The 22,516-nt window shown below is 43.9% G+C and overlaps 1 protein-coding gene across 1 annotated transcript in view; it reads left to right on the top strand.

Moving 5' to 3' along the window:
• Positions 1–22,516, top strand: part of LOC308147840 (receptor tyrosine-protein kinase erbB-4-like) — a gene marked incomplete at its 3' end in the record, with an annotated part of 282,612 nt that overhangs the window by 132,541 nt on the left and 127,555 nt on the right. The window contains 1 exon segment of the mRNA XM_080520173.1: positions 1,466–1,617. Coding sequence (XP_080376299.1) covers positions 1,466–1,617 — 152 coding nt within the window.

The following is a 22,516-nucleotide window of genomic DNA, read 5'->3' as shown; positions in this document are numbered from 1 at the left end:
TGGTTCAGGTCCCTCCACTGCCATTCTGTCCCACACAGCAATATGGAGGATCATAGCGGAGGGAGGGATGGAGAGAGGGATGGCGGGAGGGAGAGAGGGATGGAGGGAGGGAGAGAGGGATGGAGGGTGCTCATCTTTGCCGAGCCAACGATCCATAAAGCAATATGAGAGTTTATGAGCTCTCAATGTTGTTCAATACAGAGACCAGTTCAGCTTTGCTGGAGCCCTTTGGGTCTTCTTCGTCTTCTTCATCTTCATCTTCTTCTTCGTCTTCTTCGTCTTCGTCTTCTTCATCATCTTCGTCTTCTTCGTCTTCGTCATCTTCTTCGTCGTCTTCATCATCTTCGTCTTCTTCATCATCTTCGTCTTCTTCGTCTTCTTCTTCTTCATCTTCGTCTTCTTCTTCTTCATCTTCGTCTTCTTCTTCTTCTTCCTCCTCCTCTTTTTCTTCTTCCTCCTCCTCTTTTTCTTCTTCCTCTTCCTCTTCTTCTTCTTCCTCTTCCTCTTCTTCTTCTTATTATTCTTCCTCTTCCTCTTCTTCTTCTTCCTCTTCCTCTTATTATTCTTCTTCCTCTTCATCTTCTTCCTCTTCTTTTTCTTCTTCTGCTTCCTCCTCTTTTTCTTCCTCTTCCTCTTCCTCCTCTTCTTCTTCTTCCTCTTATTCTTCTTCCTCTTCGTCTTCTTCTTCTTCCTCCTCCTCTTCTTCCTCTTTGTCTTCCTCCTCTTCTTTTTTTCTTCTTCCTCCTCTTCCTCCTCCTCCTCTCGCGGACTCAAAAGAGTGACAATGTAAAGTTTAACATCTGAAGCTCAGCAGGTCAAAGGTCAAAGTGGTGAAATGAGACGATATTACTCGACGATAAAAAAAAACAAAAAACATCAGTCTCCGCTGCAAACGCGCAACTTTTTGAAAACGCTCCGACTCCGCTTCAGCGGAAATGTGCCAAAAAAAAACGCGACTTGGTGAAAATCGGCTTTGTCCGATGCGGGAAAAGCGCAACGTTTCGAAAAGGCTCCCGGTGCTTTTCCACACAGAAAACCGCTTTTTGATCCTTTAGAATTGAAAAGTGGGAGATTTTAAAACCCCGACGCGTCTTCATCCTCCCCAGGCTCCCTGCGTTACGGTGTCTGCTGAACCGTGCGTGTGAAATGACAGATATTAAATAAATAAAATACGGCGGCGAAGAATTCTGCAAGGGACAGGATGTAGGTTTCCTACGTTTTACATGGAGGAAAAGCAATTAAACCATTTAAGTTCGCGGGTTGGCCGACCTTTTCGTAAGACTACTGTATGTGATCAAGTGCTCCAGCTTGGTGGCCTTTAGAAATAATGAGAATTGCAGTTTTTTGGGGGGTAGTGGTAGGATTAATTAGACTTTTCTTTTCTTTTTTTCCCCTTAGCTTTGGCTTTAATTCCAGTGACCAAGACTGTTTGAGCCCTAACCTGTGACGCTCTCCCCTCGTCTAGTTTGCCCCGGGACGGAGAACAAGCTGAGCACCCTGTCCGACCTGGACCAGCAGTACCGCACCCTGAAGAAGCTCTACGAGAACTGCGAGGTGGTCATGGGGAACCTGGAGATCACCAGCATCGACCGCAACCGGAACCTCTCCTTCCTCAAGGTGAGTGTCGGCGGCGGCGGGGGGGAAGGGAGGGGGGGGGGGGGCGACATCCCGACCCCATTGGAAGGACCGGCGGAGTTTCAGCACCACGGACGAGGACCGGGTGTCAGATTTTACTGAACAGAACCGATACCACCGATACCACCGTTTTAAAGGACGAGTACCGATACCAGTGCTAACCTTTAACTGCTTGCTACAGTGCCGATATTGGTAGCTGTGTGCCGATACCGAGTACAGATGCAAATGCAAACCGTGACCTACTTGCTGTCACCGATGACCTTTAGCTACTTACTTATACAGACTGATATGAATACGAACTATTAGCGACTTGCCAATTTCAAGTATCGATATGAATACTAACATTTCCCTACTTGCTGATACTGTGTACAGAGAACCTTTAGCTAGTTGTTGATACTGGGTACCGCTACGGGTACTAATGTTTAGCCTCTCGTTGATGCAGAGTACCGATACCAGTACTACCCTTTGGCTACTTACCGATATGAGTGCTAACCTTTAGCTACTTGCCCATACCGAGTACTGATGCAAGTACGAGCCTTTCCCTACTTGCTAATACCGAGTACGGGTATGACGACTAACCCTTAGCTACTTGCTGATACCAAGTACCAACACAAGAACTAAACTTTTCCCGCTTGCTGATATCGAGTACCGGGACAAGTACTACCCTTTGGCTACTTGCCGATGCCAAGTACCAATACAAGTACTAGCCTTTCCCTACTTGCTAATACTGAGTATGGATACGAGAACTAACCTTTTGCTACTTGTCGATGCCAAGTACCAATACAAGAACCAACCTTTACCTATTTGCTGATATCGAGTACCGGAACAAGTACCTTTAGCTACGAGCCGATACCGAGTACCAATACAAGTACTAAAAAAGTACTGGCATGTGAACTAACCTTTAGTGACTTATTGATATTGACATTGGAGTACCGATGCCAGTAACCTTTGGCTGTTCGTCAATACCGAGTACCAATACCGGTACTAACCTTCAGCTGCTGTCGTACTCTTGTGGAGTACGCGGTCCAGTATCAGGACCCTACTTGCTGTATCACAGTGCTGAGAAAAACCGAACAGATATAAACCGCGACACTCCCAACTTGTGGAGTGACTTCGTGTCCTGACCTCCTCTGTCTATTTGACCGTGACTTTGAAAATACACAAAAAAAAAAACCCAAAAAACCTGACATATCTACTTTGAATAGTTCGCCAGACTTTGAACGGAACAAGGCCGCAAAGGCATAGAACTGTTTTGTTCAGGGTGACGGAATAATGTCCCTGGCCAAACAAGCATTTAACAAGGTTCCAACGGCACCAAAAAAAAACTACGACAAAGTTAATGGGTTCTCTCAAATGTACCTTTAAATGTACGAAAGATGAGGTCGGGCTGTGCAAAACTTCAATAATCATAGTTTCTTGTGCAGAATTCTCCGGCGAAAGCTCTCAAAAAACGTCCCTCTCCGAACAATCGGCGCTTTTTCTCCTTTGCTTGCAGTAATGCATTAAAATCCAGACCGGCTGAAGTACTTTGCCCTTGCGATGCAACAAAAAAAAAACAAAACAATGAGATATCGATGAAAAACAAAATGTGCAAGACACTGAGAGTACAGTGGTGGTCTCCTGGGTCCTTTGCCCCCCCCCCCCCCCTCCCCTGCGTTGTTTGCGTATTCCGCATTGTGCCACCAGGCCGGCTCCCTCCCGCATGCTGTTTAATGAAGTGGGGAGCCGTCTAATTACTGGGCCAGCGCTATCAAATGAACACTATAAACAGTCCCATTAGGCCCGGCGTCATTAGGGAAACAATTAGGCATCTGGGGGATTGTTAAGTGAATGTTGGAGGGGTTTTATTTATTTATTTATTTATTTATTTTTTGGGTGTTTTTTTTTTTTTGTTTTTTTTTTACGGTTCCTATGGGAACTCGATAACGATCACTTTATAAAAAAAAATTTTGGGGGGGGGTTTGCGTAAAATGCACATATGCAACATCTGACGTATCAAACTGTGGAGGAAAAAATTTAATAAAATGGGTAACAATTTCGACATGTTTTCCAGCTCAAAGGCTGTTTTTCTCAATTATCGCCAAACATTAAAGTCAGACTGCTTCCTTGTTTGGCAGCACGGCTTGAAAAGCGTCCCGGTTTGTACCGTCTGCACTTTTGAACAGTGCCCGTGAAGTTTACATCTACTGAGCACGTGCAGGAGTTTCCACGGAGATGGAGCACAAATGTTTTCAAAAAGTTGCATTTCAAAAAAAAAAGTAGCGGACAATCCAAAAAAGTGCTGTTTTTTCCCCTGCTCTCCACAGAGTGGTTTCAAAAAGTTGTATTCCTCCATTGCCAAGGAGACGGATTCCGAGTGTTTTCGACAAGTTGTGTTTTTCTGTGTTTGCAAAAAGTGTCCCCCGTTTCCATGGAGTATTTTCAAAAAGTCGTGTTTTCCTCAGTTTCGCGACAATGGAGCATGAGTTGTTTTCAAAAAGTTGAGTTTCCCCTTCGTTTCCATGACAGTGGAGCGCGAATGTTTTCAAAAAGTTGAATTTTCCCCCATATTCACCGATGAGCAATGAGCGTCCTCGAAAATGTGTTTTCTCCCGTTTCCACGTCGTCGAACCAATTTTTTAAACATTGCATTCAGACAAAGTTTTCAAAGACTTCCCCCATATTTCGACGGAGGCAGAGCACAAGCGTTTTCAAAAAGATGCATTTCCATGGAGCGAGAATATTAAAAAAATAAAGTGGTTTGCTACATAGTCAAAGCATTTCTAAAACGTTGCGTTTTTCCCCGTATCCACAGAGATGGAGCATATGTGTTCTTAAAAAAATGTGTTTTCAACAGTTTACACTGCTTTAAAAACAATTTTAAAAAGTTGCCGGTCAGACGAAGCGCAAGCCTTTTTCCAAAATTCCTCTTTCCAACGGAAAGTTGGCGTTTCCCCCGCTATGTTTCCACGGAGACGGCGCGCAAGTGTTTTCCAAAAAGTTCCATGTTGGGAGGCCGGTTTTCAAAAAAAGTCGCGTCTCCACTGGCTTTGTCACAACAGAACGTTTTCACCTGCGAACATTTTAAAAAAAAATCCGGCAAACGTGATCGTCCTCGTGGGGGGGGGGCATGCCGGTTTAGGCCACACAGTTCAATTCAATCCAACTTTATTCATAAAGCAGCAGAAACAACACAGTCGTTTCTAACGGCGGGAGGATTTAGGAAGTGGAGAAGCGAGGAAACGCAGCGGATGATTTTTTTTTTTTTTTTAGCCTGGTGAGACGCTGACAGGGAGATGGATGATTTGGCTCCACAGCCTCACCGGGTTCAACTTCGCTTCCAAACCACATCTGTCTGACTGTCCCTTTCTTTTTCTTTTTTTCTTTATCTCCACTTCCTTTCACGAGAACACGTGTGGGTCAAACTGACAAATTGACAAAAGCGTGTCGGGTCACCGCCAGGAGCCGTAATGTCATGCGACCTGGCCTGTCTTTCTTTCACCGGCTTTTTAAATGTGAGCTCACAAATACAAATTTGCTCCGCTTATTGTCGGATAATTGTGCTTTTAGGTCCCGTTTACAAAACTGACTTAAAAAAAAAATAGAAAAACTGACCCAGTGTCCATGGAAATGTGCGAAAACGCAGCTTTTTTTTTTTTTTTAAACATGCCCACTCTCTCTCCATCGAAATAGGGGGTAAAATGCAACTTTTTGAAAATCCTTTAGACCCCGTCTCCATAGAAACCGGAATTTGCAACTTTTTGAAAATTGTTCAGTCTCTGTGGAAACGGGGGAGGAGGGGTGAGGAACGTAAAACAATCTCATTTTTAATGGAACTGGGAAATCGCAACTTTAAAAAAAAAAAAAAACATTGCTTTTCGATGAAAATGAGGGGAAAAAATTCAACTTTTTGAAAATCCTCAGACCCCGTCTCCATAGAAACTGGAATTTGCATTTTTTTGAAAATTGTTCAGTCTCTGTGGAAACGGGGGAGGGGGGGTGAGGGACGCAAAATAATAATTTTTAATGGAAATGGGAAAATGCAACTTTTTTTAAAAACTGCTTTTCGATGAAAATGAGGGAAAAAATGGAACTTTTCAAAAGGGTTAAACTTTTTGAAAACACTCAATTCTATTTTGATAGAAACTGGAAATCACAACTTTTTTGAAAAGGCACCATGTCTGTGGAAATGGGGCAACTTTTAAAAAAAAACAATCTTAGACATGGGACAGCACAACTTTACAGAATCACTCTTTTTTTTTGAGAAGTCTTCATCTCCGTTCAAATTGGGGGGGGGGGGGGAGGGGGGTGCTACTTTTTGAAAACGCTCCAACACCATTTCCATAGTAACTGGAAACCGCAACTTTTCGCAAACATTCCAACTCCGACTCTTTAAATTCCAACCAGACGTGCTCACTGCAACTTTCACAGTTTCCTCCATTTCTGTTGAAATCGTTTTCGAAACACTGCCTTGTGAATGAGCTTCTCGGAAATGAACTCGCAAGAACCATGCGTTCCCACTTTGAAACGTCGTCGTGGAAATGGGGGGCCGTCCCGTCAAAGTCGAACCTTCAGTTTCCCCGACGAGAAAGACGTTCCTGCTTCACATCTCGTCATTTATTCATCCGCGTTGTTTGTCAACGTTGCGGAGTCGCGTCGTGAAGTTTCGCTTCCTCTTTCCTGACATCTCCGTGATCCGGGCCCCGGCAGCGCCGTGGCGCCGGGAAGAAGATCAAAGGCTCAAGACGTCCAAATCTCCCGCGTCCTTTCTTTGGATTGTCGAGACGAAGTCCTGATATTGGATCGGATGAGCCGTCGCTCCTTGATGATCCTCGTTTTATTGTCTTTCCATCGCAGTCGCTGATTTCGGATCAGTTTGTCGTCACTTGTTTTGAGATGGACGTGAATTGCGGGGATGTATCTATGGCGACAGGAGTGTGAAGGGCGTCCGTTAGCTCCGCCCCCCCCCCCCCTCCCCCGGGACGTCGCCTGTCCCTCCGTCTGTCAGTCACGATGACCCAGTTTTTCCCAGAAGTGAATCGCGGAGTTGCCAAGTGGCCAGCGGTTGCCCCCGGCGACCGGCTAATGATGTCACCTAGGCTGGAGGACTCTTCATTAAAGCCGGATCAATCCGCCGGCAGGACGCCACGGCGGCAGCTGAGGACTGGACGGCGGCGGGACGGACGGATTCTCCTGCAAACAACAGGGACAAAGAGGAGACACAGCTTTTAAAAAAAAAAAAAACATTGTCTCCATTGAAATGCGTGAAAACGAAATGTTTTTGAAACACACCAATTCTGTAAATGCATGAAAAACACATACTTTTTTTTATTTTTTAAACTCCTACTAGAACAGAGAAAACTTTTTGAAAATGCTCCATCAAAATGGAAGAAGGTGCAATGTTTTGGAAATGGTCCAACTCCGTGTCATTGCAATAAAAATTTGGGGCGAAACACTCCAACCCCATGTAAATGGGGAAAACTTTTTGAAAACACTCCGTCTCCTGTAAAACAGGATAAATGCACCCTTTTTGAAAACAAATTCAGTCTGGATGTGAATAAAGTAAAAATATTTTTGAAAAATCTGGACACCTTATAAACAGGGAAAATGCAACTTTTTGAAAAGGCTTCAACCTCCATCTCCGTTAAAATGGGTAAAAAACTATTTTTTTCAAAATGCTCCGGCAAAGGGGAGGGGAAAGGAACTTTTTTTGAAAACAATCCATCTCTATGAAGTTAAAGTGCATATTTTTGAAAAACAAACTCCTCATAAACGGGGTAAAACACAACTTTTTGAAAACGCTCTGATTCAGCCCCTGTTGAAATGGGGGGTAATGAGATGTTACAAAAGCACATTGGAATGACTAATGTATTTAAAAATGTTTTTTTTAATTAAATAAATAAATAAACAAAAACAAAAAAAAAAAGGAAACACTCCGAAGAAATGTAAAAATGGGAAAAACGCAACCTTTTTGAAAACACTCTGATTCAGTCTCCATGTAAATGAATGAATCCAACTTACATGTGTTGAAATGGGGGGGAGAAAACGCTCTTTTTTTTTTTTTTAAATGCTCCGACTTCCATGTAAAATGCAATTTCTTTTGAAAATTCTTCCACATAAACAGGCTAAAACTGAACTTTAAAAAAAAAAAAAAAAAAAAAAACGCTGCTACGGCACATGTGCACCGCAGCCATAATAAAGGAATAATTAATAACATTTTGCTGGAGTCGATGGACAATAACAACAATGGCGGCCTCCGGAGTGACACGACTCCCACGTCACCTCGCCGCAGGCGTGACCTTGTGGAGCTCCACTGCCCTCTTTCTCCCTCCTCCTCCTCCCCCGCCCCTTCCTCCGTGTCCTTGCGCTCACCTGCTGAGATCAGTGTGTTAGTCGGAGATTACTGCCTCGCCGTGTGCCATTATTCACAACTCATCTGATCGCTCTTCTGGCTGTCTGCGAGTGTGGCGCCGTGCTATTAATTTGCCGCGAGGCAGTAATTCAGACTCCACTCCATCACACTCGTTTCGCCGGCGTCTGCCCTTCAGCAATGTTTGCCATTCATCCGTTTACTCGCTGTAAGGATGCGTCGCGCCGTGTGTGTGTTTTCGACGGGCGGGGAGTGTTTTTTTTTTTTTTTTTTTTTCACGCCGTAACCTCGGCCTCTTTAGTTCCAATTAGGGGGAAATCCACATGCAGCAGCACACGATAGCTGAGAAAATGATGTGCTAATAATTTATGGAGGCCTTCCTTCCTGTTACAGATTGCATCATTTAAAAAAAAAAAAGAACAATACAGGGGTGGAGGGAAGAAAAAAAAAACACACACATGAAAACATTTAAAAGATGCAATGGTGTTGAGGGACGTTTGAATGGTTGGAAACTAGGAATGCAAGGATGAGTACCAATACAAGTAGCCACCTTTAGCTACTAACTAATACCAAGTACCGATACAAGTACTACTCAAATGTCAGTCGGTGGGGTTTATACACCGTAGTCAAGCGATACGTGACCCACCAATATAATATAGGACTGCGTCTATAGTGGGGTGAGAGCAGTGTGTCGATCTGCGAGATCTACTACTGTACATCTGGGTTTGGGGAGGCTGGGATTAGTGTTAGATTAGAGTTGGCGTGGGGTTAGGATTAGGATTAAGGTAGGTCCGAGCTCCGGGTACGTTAGGGAATAGGGCCAGTCTATGGTTGTCGTAGGGATAATGGGAGGTTTGGTTAGGTTAGGGCAGTTTGGGGCTATGGTAGGTTGGGGTAGGAATAGCGTGGTATAGGGTAGGAATAGCGTGGTTTAGGGTAGGAATAGGGTGGTTTAGGGTAGGAATAGGGTGGTTTAGGGTAGGAATAGGGTGGTTTAGGGTTGGAATAGCGTGGTTTAGGGTAGGAATAGGGTGGTTTAGGGTAGGAATAGGGTGGTTTAGGGTTGGAATAGCGTGGTTTAGGGTAGGAATAGGGTGGTTTAGGGTAGGAATAGGGTGGTTTAGGGTAGGAATAGCGTGGTTTAGGGTAGGAATAGGGTGGTTTAGGGGTAGGAATAGCGTGGTTAGGGTAGGAATAGGGTGGTTTAGGGTAGGAATAGGGTGGTTTAGGGTAGGAATAGCGTGGTTAGGGTAGGAATAGGGTGGTTTAGGGTAGGAATAGTGTGGTTTAGGGGTAGGTTAGCGCTCGGGCACAACTACATTAGGGTTGGGGATAGATTAAATTAGGTTTGGCTAGGATGAAGGTAGGAAATGGTAGAATTAGGGTGAGTTAGTGGTACATTACTGTGGAATTGGTAAAGGTTGGGGTAGGTTAGAGCTCCGGTAGAACTACATAAGGACGAGGGATGGATTAAATTAGGGGTAGGTTAGGATGAAGATAGGATTAGTGAGGAAAGGTAGGAAAGGGCAGGATAAGGGTGGGTTAGGACTGGTGTAGGGTTATTATTGGGGTTAGGGGGAAAGGTAGGGATGGCGACTCTGGAAGACCACCCTCCAAGTACCCCTATCGGATCTCCTCAGAAAGACAAGCCTCCTCTCCGATCCTGTTGTCCTTCCAGTTTCCGTCTCGTCTCCCGACTGGCTCGAGGGTTCGTTTCGTCCACACCGAGCATCGAGTGCTTATGAATATTAGAGCAGCACGTTCGCGGAGCGGCGCGCGTGACGGCGCGCCGCTCTGACAAAAAGCCCTCCGTGACTTGACAAGGTTGCTTCTGAAGTCGCGCCGTCGAGTTCCCCGGGCTCAGACGGCGCGCCGAGGGGCCCCCTTTTGGACGCTCTCCCCCGCAAAGAGCGGCGCGGTATTTACATAGAGAGACGAAGAGAACGCTGGAGGACGGCGAGGAGGTCAAGTGCATCTCTGGCTCGCCCTCCGTAGATGTTTTCACGCCACGAGGAGCTCTCCACGGCGCAATTACACCCCCCCCCCGATCCGCGAGCAAACGGCTGGAGAGGGGCGTGATCGGCGGGCGTGATCGTAGAGTTTCATTAGCCTCTGAACCGGCTGAGGAGCTCATAAAAGGTTGGGACTGTCGCCTGGAACGGGGGGAGGCTGTTAGCGCTTCTCGGGCGCCCGGCGGCGTTTGCATAATTACAGCTCTTAACGCTGGGAAAATTAGCACCCTGCTCGCGCCAGCCGAGCGCCCTGCCAGATCGCGGTGGCACCGTCCCGATGTGTCTTATAGCCCGTTAATTGTGGGGTAATGGAGACACCGGAGTTCAAGGGACGGAAAAATAAGGCATTTTTATTATTTTGGCTCCCCGAAAGCCGTTTTCTGAAGTGCTTAGCATAAACGCTAAAATCCGAAGAACTTTCAGAGGGTGGATGGAGAAAACCATCACAGAGAGAGATCTGTCTTTCCCATCTTTTCGAAACATCTGGATGCTGACAGCCGTTCACACGCTCTCGTTTCCCCTTCCTTTGTTTCTCTGACTGTGACAAATAGATACCAGGTAGTATTAGCATCAAAGCAGGAGCGACGTGACAAAAAGAAGGCGCCTTTCATGTAAAGTGACGCATCGACTGGGTGAACTTATGACTCTTTTTTTTTTTTTTTTTTTTTTTCTTTCCTGGAGACGCTTTACTCGGAGCGCGGCAACGGGAATACGACGTGGTATTAAAGCAAAGCCAATTCGGGGACACATCTGTTGATAATTAATCTGGCAAACGTGCACAAATTTGTCACGCGTGAGCGAAATAATGACGGGGTATTGGAAGGTTATTGGATTGGTTTCTACGTTTTTTGCCAACACGGTTGGCAAACAAATGGCTCCGTCCATTAATGTATTTTTTAACCACATTTTTAAATCGACTGACGGAAGTTATCGGAAAGCAATCCATGCACACGTTTTGAAAACGTGCGAACACCATGCGGGAAGTTCCCAAACCTATGTAGTTGACACGCCCGGCCACTAGTGGGTGCTGTTGTTTGTTTTTGTAATGAAACCACACGTGCTTTCAGAGAACGATGCGGTATGGATGGCAGAATGCGCAGCATTTCAACAAAGTTGCCCTTTTCTTCCATTTTCATGCAAATGGAGTCAACTCATTTTCAAAAAGTTGTATTTCACACCACTGATTCCGTGAAAATGTATTTGGCGCATTTTCAAAAAAGTTGCACCCCTCCTCTCATTTCCATGGAAATGCAGATGGCACATTTTTTGAAAAGTTGCTCCCCCCCCTTCATTTTTATGGAGAGCCTTTTCAAAAAGTTGCGTTTACCCTATTTTGACAGTCGGTGCATTTTCAAAGTTTTCCCAGAAATGGAGTTGGAGCATTTTCGAAACTTTTTTTTTTTTTTCTTGTTTCCATGGAAACGGAATTGGACCTTTAAAAAAAACAAAACAAAAAACAACATAGTTGTGTTTTCCTCTTTCTGTGTTGTTCAAAAAGTTGCGTTCCTCCCAACTTGGAGCCTTTTTCAAAAAGTTCCACTTTGGGAGCCCTTTTTTTTTTTTTTTTTTAAAGTTACGTTTTTAATTACTCTGAGTGAGAAGTCTTCTTCTTCTTCTCTCTATTTTTGAAGTCGGTTCCTTTGCCTCATTTAGAAACGAGACATTCCTCACAAAGCAGAACGTTAAATCGCCGTTGCAGGGAACTGCGTCGATCAAACATATATATATACGCCGTGGGTGTCGTGATGTTTTACAGCCTGGTTTTAATTGTCAAAGAAAAAAAAAAGTAATGGATATACAGTATATATATTGCCGAACTCTTGAGAAAAGGGAGAGGAGAAGCAAAGAATTCTGGGTTGGGGGGGCTCCTGCTCGCCTGCAGCACTGCTGGAGAGCTGAGCCAGACGAACACACACATATATATTCACACATTATGGAAAACATATGCACACACACACACACACAAAAACATGCACGCGCTCAACCTGTCCAGAATCCGGTGGATTGCTCGCCCGCGTCTTTGTTGGCCTGATCAAAGCGGACATGTTGCAGAGCGGAGGTCTCGGAGGTGAAATAAAAGTCTTGCTGCTCTCCGTGGGGGTGGGGGGGGGCGGGGGGGGTGGGGGGGGGGGGGTTGATTACCATTAAATTAAAAGGTACGACCATAAAACGCGGCGGCCGAACCCTCGCGTTTCATCAAACCGATCCCACGGCACGTCTTTTTTTTTTTCCTTATCAAATTGTAAAATATTGTCCGTGACACTGGCGTTTAAAAAAAAAAAAAAAAAAAAGGTGGGGGGGGGGTGTAATTAATGCAGTAAATCAATTCTGAATCACTCCGCGCAGAGCGGCCCTGCTGGGACGCCGTCATTATCGCAAATTATGGTGGCAGATGCATTATGGGGGCCCCGAGAGAAGTGGGTATAGAGAGAGAGAGAGAGAGAGAGCGAGCGAGCTCCGGTGGCTTCGTCGTTCCGATGGCGGCGGCTCGCCGAGCGTCACCCGCCGCCTCTCCGCGCTCGCACCTGCGCCGCGTTATTACCAGGTGCAAATAGCTTTATTAGCGAGCGTGAATTATAAAAGTCGCCGGAATTACCCCCCCCACCCCGGGGGCCCGCCGACATGTGGGACTCCACGACAAAAAAGGCACGTTTTTCATCTTCAAAGACCAAAGTCGAAGGCATGAATATATTAGGTTTTCATTTCTCTCCTTCCAATCCGAGGATGATGAATACTAACAAGGCCCGGCGCACAATTCCCATCATAATACAGCTGTTTTCTCACTTTAAAGAGGTTATTTACTCCGGCGCCAGATAAAAACGCACTTAAAGAGACACTCACATGTTAATAAAGACATCTCTCATCTTTTGCTTTGATGTTTTTTCCTTTTATGAACACATTTTTTTCAGGGTTTTTTTGTGTGTTAAATGTGAAGTGAATTGTTATTGTGACTAATAAAACAGCCATATGTAACTTTTCCTTTGTGGTTATAATGTTCTGGCTGATCTGTATCCCCGTGGGTCGTTAACGTCGGTAGTTGTCGGAACAACGTGCTGACAAAACTTGTCCTGGTCCGATCTTTTAGATTCCACGTGGTGATTCAGCGGGAGAGGGAGTCGGAGCATTTTAAAACATTGCACCACCCCCCCCCCCTTCCATGGAGAAGGAGTATTTTCAGAAAGTTGGGTTTCCCCCTTTATTTACTATGGACAATGAGCCAGAGCATTTTCAAAAAGTTGTTAGTCCCCATCTCCATGGAGATGGATCATTTTCAAAAGGTTTTGTTTTCCCCTATATTTCCATCGAGACTGAATTGCGTTTTTAAAATGTTGTGTCGCCCCTGTTTCAACGGAGAGGCAGTCGGAGCATTTTCAAAAAGTTGTGTTTTCCTCCCATTTCCATGAAGATGGAGCGGGAGCATTTTCAGAAAGTTGCTAATGTGTGCAATCTTGAAATGTTGAGCGAGAGCATTTTCGAAATGGTGTGTTAGTCCCCATTTCCATGGAGTCCAATATTTTTAAAAAGTTGTGTTTTTCCCCACTTTGAAGAGGAAAAAAAAGTTCCACCTTGGGAGTCGTTTTCAAAAAAGGCGTATTTTCAGTGTTTCTGTGCACGAGTCCACTTGGGGGCGTAGTTTACACGTACTACTCACATGTACATAGTTTTTTTAATGTTTTTTCCTTGTATAACTGAATGGTTATCCTCAGTCCGACGTGAGTTTATAGGCCAGTACTTCATTGGGGTTCCATACACGACCCAAAAACGTACGTTTCAGGCCAATAGGTGACCCTGGATAGACATCCGAATCAAAGTCTTACGCCGGTGGACTATTGGTAACTGTCTTTTCCTAAATGTTTTCCGTACAAATAGTCCTCATGTTGAATTTCTTGGGGCTTTGAAGACTTAGCGACTTGCTGTGAATTATGGGAGTTGCACGGCTGGCGTCTTTGGCAAGTCAAGAGTTGCTGACGGTCGCTAACGATGTTAGACCCGCTCCTTGGCAGCTGCCATCAATCCGTCCAACGTCCTGCTCAAGGACACTTGTATACATGGGGGGAATCAAGCCTGCAGCCTTGGACTTGAGAGACTCTACCACCTGAGCCATTTTCTGTCCAAGTCAATGTCGTCAACCCTTTGTCGGAGAAGAGAGTGTATTCATTTTGAGAGTTTGGGGCGCTAGCCCCTTTACCCTTCAGATGAAAGTCTCCAGTGGAGTTCTGCTGGTTTCTTCCTGTTCTACTTCCTACCTGGAATTGTTTTGGGTTTTTTTCCTGTATGAAAGTATCTTGAAATGAAATGTATCCTGACAGTCTCGGATGGAAATCTTCAACAATTTTGACAGTGGACGGGATTTTTCTATTTTCCAGTACGAGCCCAATGATTGGCCAGTTCATGTATCGATACTGAAAAAAGAAAATAGTTGGAGCGCATTGAATCGCTTCGATTGGTAGCATCTGGAAGAATCAAGTTGTCCTAGAGCTACACAAGGTAGAGCGCAGACCTTCGCCAGCACCACATTGGTTTGCGAAATCCAGTTAGCATTGCTGGCGTGATAGCCATTATGCTAACTCGGTAAGTCAGGTAGCGACATCACTGAACAGGAAGTATCTTCATCGCAACTGACGCTGATCTCTTTGTGATCTTTGATCTCCTCCATGGGGATTTAAAACAATTTTTTGGGGCAGTTTTTGGGGGATTTATTCGGAAACGGTTTGCCGCTTGGATGACGACAAATGAATGTCACTAGAAGTCGGTAAGATACATAAAAAAAAACAATAAATACGCAACGAAAACACGACCTTCTCACCCAACTTCTTTTACCAAAGGTAATTATAATCCCATTAAGTTCTCTTTTCAGCGTATTTTGCTGTAAATAAAAAATAAATAAAATAAAAGTTGACATGACTTGCAGTTCCAGACTTTCGCGCAGCCGACCGTGACGAATTGCCGGCGACTCTTTTTTGTAAATACCAATTCTTCACGCTGTTCGTGTGCGGCGTTGGCATTTTCCACACATTCATGACAGCTGGCATTTTAACTTAAGCGCAAAGCGTGCCGGCGTTACCCCCATGTGACTTCTTGCCTCCTCCACACACACACACATATATATATATATGTACATTTTTTTTAAAAACCTGTTATAACGGCAGATTAATTTATGGGTATGTATGAATTGTTTCCCCCAGTTTTTAATATCCTCCTCTTCTGCGCTTTGGGAAAACACGCGCCGCATTTTGCCGCTATGCCGAGTGGAAGGAACACATTGTGTTGTTCGGTGACATTTAGTGTGTGTGTGTGTGTGTGTGTGTGTGTGTGTGTGTGTGTGTGTGTGTGTGTGTGTGTGTGTGTGTGTGTGTGTGTGTGTGTGTGTGTGTGTGTGTGTGTGTGTGTGTGTGTGTGTGTGTGTGTGTGTTAGGGTTAGTGTCTGTCTTATATATTATACATAGACAGGAGCAATAACTACAATCTTCGCACTCGGCTTAAATTTTTTTTTTTTAACTTTTCTTCCGCGGGATTTTCGTCGCGGGACGAGTTCCGCAAAAAAAAAAAAAAAAAAAAAATTGTTGGGAGCAAAAAACATATCAAAACGTGTGTAACATTTGGGACAAGTGAACTGTGACTTTTGTTAAAAAGGTTTTTCACAAAAAATGTGAAAAATACTTTCAAATCAAAAGGATTTTGCTCAAAAAACACACACAAAAAAGAAACAAAGAATCGCTGCTCTTTTCATGTGACGCTTCATTGAATCTTTTTTTTTTTTTTGACACCTGTACTAATACTTTTTTCAATATTGTCTCTTATCGTTGATTTTTTGACCTTATTTATTTTTTAAACAATTGCTGGCACTCTATTAGTCTTTTATTGTTTTCTTTCACTTTTCCTGAAAATTTATTGGTACTTTTTTCTCTATTACTTTTCCTTTGTTGATCATTTTTAAGTTTTACTTCTACATTGATACTTTGTTTCACTATTACAGCTACTTTATTGATACTTTATAAGCTTTTCCTAACTTTTACTGCTACTTTGTTTCTAATTTGTTCACTGTTACTGCTACTTTGTTACTTATTTACAGTTTAACTTCTACTTTATTCTTACGTTTCCATTATTACGGCAGCTTCATTGATCATTTTCCATTATTACAGGTGCTATATTGTCATGTTATACATGTATAATCCTCTCTTTCATCCTCTGACAGTTATTGCTATCTGGGACATAGTCTCGTTTTCAGTCGTACTATTTTACGACATGCTTTTAATTTCATTAGATCGTCTTGGGGAAACTTTTACAAGCAGTAATTCATATGGTAACTACTGAAAGAACATCGGTTTCTGGCTATTTGGAACCAGCGACTTTGCCCTTTAACCTCCGGACGCTCTTTTTGATGGATTACTGTGGGGTTGTTTTTTGTTTTTTTTTTAACGACTTCTATAACACCCTTGACATTTCGCCTCGCGTCGACGAGTTCTATCTGCAAACTCGTTCCGGAAACGACCGACCGCTCCGGAGAGCCGCGCCGCGCCGCGCCGCCGACTCGCCGGTTCCTCACCTCCCCGCGCCGTCCTCGGCGCCGGATGAAAAGACCGACTCCCATTCCGCTCGGCGCTCCGCTCGGCTCCGCTGGATTCCCGCCTCTGCGCCGGCGGCTCAGACGCGCGCTTCTTTTATTGCATCACAACGTTCGGAGACGCTCAGATTTTACGGGGAGTTTAAGGCGGGTTTATTTTTGGCATTGACATTTCTTCTTTCTCCTTTTTTTTCCCCCCCATGGGATTGTAGCCAGCGAGCTGTTTTTTTTTTTTTTTCTTCTTCTCCTACAAGTTCCCTCCTTGATGTGATCTCCTCTGCCTTCAATTATACCAGGATGGGAAACCTGCAGGAGCAGCTCCAGATAACAGGCGGCATGTTCAGCCGCTTTATTGATCGCGACGCAATCTGACACCGGCTCAGAGGCTAATCGGGACCCGCGCGCTAATAAAGACGGAGCGTCGGACTCGGAGGAGCCACTTCCGTCGAAAAGTGCGCCTAACGTCCCGGTTAAAGGCTGGATTAGTGAAGCTTCGGGGGCGGGGGGAGGAATAAAGGACTCCCACTTCCTGTAAGGGTAATTTCAGGATTATTTGTTAATTATTTGTTTTAAGTGTATTTTAAGGGTTTTTATGGGTGTTTCAGTGGAGTTTTCCAAGTGTTGTATGAGTCTTATAAGAGTGTTTCTGGGATGCTTGAGATGTTTTAGTTAAGTTAGTTAAGTGTTCAAGGAGTGTTTTAAGAACGATTCAGGAGGTGTTTGATGTTTTGTTTTTTTCCCCCAGTGTTTTAGAAATGTTTTTGGAGTGTTTAAGGAATCTTTTAAGAGTATTTTAAGGGTGTTTATAGAGTGTTTTAGGAGGGTTTCAGGGGAGTTTTCTGAGTCTTGTAAGAATGTTTCTGTAATGCTTGAGATGAGATGTTTTGAGATGTTTTAGTTAGTTAAGTGTTTAAGGAGTGTTTTTGCAGTTGCGCCAACAGTGTCAATTAAGAGTATTTTAAGGGTGTTTCAGGAGAGTTTTAAGCAGTGTTTTAGGAGTGATGGGGTGTTTTAAGAGCGTCTTAACTGTATTTTCAGGGTGTTCAAGGAGCGTTTTAAGTATGATTAAGGTGTTTTTATTCTGGAGTGTTTAAGTAGTCTTTTAAGGGTAATTTCAGGATTATTTGTTAATTATTTGTTTTAAGTGTATTTTAAGGGTTTTTATGGGTGTTTCAGCGGAGTTTTCCGAGTGTCGTATGAGTCTTATAAGAGTGTTTCTGTAATACTAGAGATGTTTTAGTTAAGTTAGTTAAGTGTTTAAGGAGTGTTTTTGCGGCTGTGCCAACAGTGTCAATTAAGAGTATTTTAAGGGTGTTTCAGGAGAGTTTTAAGCAGTATTTTAGGAGTGATGGAGTGTTTTAATTGTATTGTCAGGGTGTTCAAGTAGCGTTTTAAGAACGATTCAGGAGGTGTTTGATTTTTTTTTCCCCCCAGTGTTTTAGAAATGTTTTAGGAGTGTTTAAGGAATCTTTTAAGAGTATTTTAAGGGTGTTTATAGAGTGTTTTAGGATGGTTTCAGGGGAGTTTTCCGAGTGTCGTATGAGTCTTATAAGAGTGTTTCTGGGATGCTAGAGATGTTTTAGTTAAGTTAGTGTTTAAGGAGTGTTTTTGCAGCTGCGCCAACAGTGTCAATTAAGAGTATTTTAAGGGTGTTTCAGGAGAGTTTTAAGTATGATTAAGGTGTTTTTATTCTGGAGTGTTTAATTAGTCTTTTAAGAGTATTTTAAATATGTTTTAGGTGTGATGTAGGAGTATTTTATGAGCATTTCAAGGTTGTTCCAGGAATGTATTAAGAATGCTTTAGGAGGAGTTTGGGGTTATTTCCTAGAGTGTTTAAGGAATGTTTTAGGAGTGTTTAAGGAATCTTTTAAGAGTATTTTAAGGGTGTTTGTAGAGTGTTTTAGGAGGGTTTCAGGGGAGTTTGCCGAGTGACGTATGACTCTTTTAAGAGTGTTTCTGGGATGCTAGACATGTTTTCGAAGTGTTTAAGAAGTTTTTTAGCAGCTGTGCCAGCAGTGTCAATTAAGAGTATTCCAAGGGTGTTTCAGGAGAGTTTTAAGCAGTATTTTAGGAGTGATGGGGTGTTTTAAAAGTGTCTTAATTGTGTTTTCAGGGAGCGTTTTAAGTATGATTAAGGTGTTTTTATTCTGGAGTGTTTAATTAGTCTTCTAAGAGTATTTTAAATGTGTTTTAGGAGTGATGGAGTATTTTAAGAGCATTTTAAGGGTATTCCAGGAATGTATTAAGAATGATTTAGGAGGAGTTTGTTGTTTTAGAAATGTTTTAGCAGCTGCGCCAGTTAAGAGTATTTTAAGGAGTGTTTTAATAGTGTTTCGAGGGAGATTTAAACGGCGTGTTTAGGAGCGTCTAGGGGTATTTTATGAGCGTTTTAATTATATTTTAAGGGTCTTTTAAGACCGATTCAGGAGGTGATTTCAAAATGTTTTAGGAGTGTTTAAGAGTCTTTTTAAGGGTGTTTTATGGAGTGTTTCGGGGGAGTATTAGTAGTGATGTAGGAGCATTATAAGAGTGTTTCATGGACGTTTGAGATGCTTAAGGAGTCTTTTAGCAGCTGTGCAAACGGTCATTTGACTTGAAATGCGTCTTTTTTTCTTTTTTTTTACTCGAAGTGGCTCCTCATTGTGTTTTTTTTTTTTCGTTTTTGTTTGTCTCTTTTGCGTTTAAATTTTTGGTTTTATTTCACACACGCATATTGGTGGATATAAATGGATCGAATGAATCTGATGGATTGCTCGTGATGTCATTTTCCTTTTTCGAGATATAGATTCTTGTCAAAATAGGTTTTCTTGTCAAAATAGGAATTATTTTCCACGCCCGTCGTTCGCCGACAGCGAGGTGATTTCTGGCCCGAGGCGTCACACCGACACGTCGGGGCGTGTCTGTATTAACGGAAAGAACACGCACTGCAAGGAAAATTCCCCCTCCTCCCGCGAAGGGAAATGATTTTCCTTCCCGAGGCCGTGATTGGCTGGGACGTGCGCCCGTCCCAGGAAGCGGCGGCTCCGTGCTTGAATATTAATATTAGCGTTTTCTTCTGCCTGGCATCTGTCGTGTGTCTTTGTCTCGGGTTTCATTCCGCAGTGAAATTGATTTATATTGGCAATATACTCCCTGTGCAAACACGTGGCGGCACCTGTAACGTGCACGCACACACACACACACACACACACGCACACGCACACACCCTCGTGCGGCTGCAAATCAGCACATCCATCTCCAATTAGGCCACTTTGATTCCGGAGTAATGAAATAGTTTAGTGCTGAAACGTGGCGCCGACGATGCCGCTGAAATCATTTTCCTCTGAGACAAAATGGCTGACAAATACCCTGCCCGACACACACACACACACACACACACACACACACACACACACACACGGTTTATAAAGAGACACGACAGATCAAATCTGACACGGTTGTAATCAGTCCCGCAGCTGCCTGCTTACCTGGCCTGAATACGATCCCAGCTCAGAAAACGCCGGCGTTTGCTGTTCATTAAGGAAAAATTGGGAATTATTTCGAGTCATTTCTCCTTCATTTGTTTCCGGGCAGTGAAAAAAACCAACAACAACAACAACAACAAAAACCCAATATGCTTGCACTTTCGAAGGAGTAAGCCCCGTTCGCACGACGTAAAAAGTGAAAATGGAACTTTTTGAAAACGTCTCCCAAGAGTGGAAAACTCTGAATTTGTCTCCATGGCAACTGGGGTAAAGGCAACTTTTCAAAAATGCTCACATTCCACGTGAACGGACAAAAAACTTTTGAAAACAGAGTGGAAAACTCCGAATTCGTCTCCATGGGAACTGGGGTAAAGGCAACTTTTCGAAAATGCTCACATTCCACGTAAACGGACAAACATTTTGGAAAACGTCTTTGAAGCTATATCTTTGCGAAAAAAATCTAATTGGAAATGGGGTAGGGGATTCGGGGACCTATTAAAAACACTTTCTTTGTCAAATTGCGGAGGAAAACCAAACTTTTTGAAAACTCAGTGTCCATGACAGTGAGGGAAATGCGACATTAAAAAAAATCCTCTCCATTTCCATGGAAATTCTGGGAAAATACAACTTCTTGAAAAACTTTCCATCTCTATGGAAAAGCCAAAACTTTTTGAAGAGGCTTTGAACGGCGATAATTTGTGGCCAAACTTGCTAACGACATTATTCTCAGCGGTTTCTGTGGAAATATACATTGTGTTCAAAAGTTTACCGCGTAAAGGTGAAACTTTTCAGAAATATTTTTTTTTTTTTTTTTTAATTTAAATGACTGGGTATTTTTTTGTCGCTGGAATTTTGTCATAACTAATTATTTGTCTATTTGTATATGGTGCATCAGTAGTGAGGGGTTGTTGGGGGGGTGGGATACGGCGTCGGGTTACTTGCATGAGAGGAAGTGTGATTTATGTCCTGGCCGGGCCTCTTAGAACACAATCATTAACTGTAACTGCGGGTTTTGTTTCCATACATTCACCTCCTTTCCGCGCCGGGCGTCCATACATTCCGTCTTCGTCCCCATTGACACCAATTGATTATCCCGAGCCAAGTGTTGCATTGTCTGCTGCTGGCTGCATCCCGCCGCCGCGCCCGGCCCAATCATCAATCACCTGGAAGGGCCATTAAGCACCTTTTTTTTTTTTTTTCCCCCGCCGTCACCCGGGCCGACGCCGGGGGCCTCCGAGGCCGCTCAGGAGCCGCCGGACCTCCGCCGAGCCCTCAAAATAACCCCCCCCCCCCCCCCCCCCAAAAAAAAAAAAAAAAGAACTCGGCCCTAATCCGAGACGACCGTTGAATCATGAGGGACTTAAAAAAAAAAAAAAAATGCTCCGGCTGACTTTGTCGCTCTCCAAGCCCGCCCGTGGCTGACGCGCACTCGCTCTGTCACACAACTGCATTATGTAGGGTCCCCAAAGGCGACGGCATAATGCCATACCCCGCGCGGCGGGTGGCGTGGTTTCTGCAGCAGCTTTGCCTCATGACTTATGTATCGGTGTTTTCGCCGAGGTTTAAGGCTCATAGTCTGTAAGTTCGGCCGGCTAATGTGTTACAAACCCCACCCCTCCCCCTCCCCCTCCCCCCTGGTGTTGTTTTTTTTCTTTTTTTCTCAAAATTCCACAGTCGCGGTCGTTACAGTAAATACGTCTCGACAACGCGGAACGCGCCGCTCGCGAAACTGGGCGTACGTGCGGCTGTCCGGCTGTCCGAGGACTATAAATATCGGCGGCAAAGGCCACGGGCGCAGCTGCTGGAGGCGAACCCCGAGGATATCGGCGCACGGCGGTGTCGTCCCAAAGTCACTGTCCACGCTCAAACTGAAGCATTTTATGAGTCGAGATCAAAAAAAAAAAAAAAAAATGTAAATATGCGTTTGTTTCCACGGCAATGTGACAAGGTCAAATCAGGAATTAGAATTGGTCCGGACGTTGGAAAGTGCCAGAAAAGTACGACAGCTCTACAACCGATATTGATACCGCCGTGTGCGAGTTTTACAACGGGAGAAAGTTCTACGACGACGATAATTCTCGAATGTGTGGTTCTGGAAAGGGTGACACTTTTACTGTTACGTGAGAAAATAAGAATAATGACAAAATAAATACAATACTTCGTGGCGCCAGGTTTTTATTTCCGGCGTGATGTCGCTACCTAGCGTTGACCTGAGCTCACAGGCTAACGTGCTCGCGACGCTAACTCGCAGAACTCCACAAAAACAAACGTGGCGTCGGAGAAGGTATCGCGCTCTACCGAGTGTAGCTCTAGTTCAGGGATGTGAACGGGTTCCAGGGTGTAGGAACGTTCTGGAACTTGTTGTTGTTTGAGGTGTGACAGTTGTTGGAGTTATTGTTAAATTCTGCACATTTTTTATTTTTTTCAATATAATTATTCTGGTCTTCGTGGCCAAACGAGGAGTTTGAGTAACCGTGGCTCCTACAAGATC

The sequence above is a fragment of the Blennius ocellaris genome (genome assembly GCF_963422515.1).
Source record: "Blennius ocellaris genome assembly, chromosome: 24".
Lineage (NCBI taxonomy): Eukaryota > Metazoa > Chordata > Actinopteri > Blenniiformes > Blenniidae > Blennius > Blennius ocellaris.
Note: the sequence above shows the minus strand (reverse complement) of the source record. Positions and strands in the feature narration are given on the sequence as shown.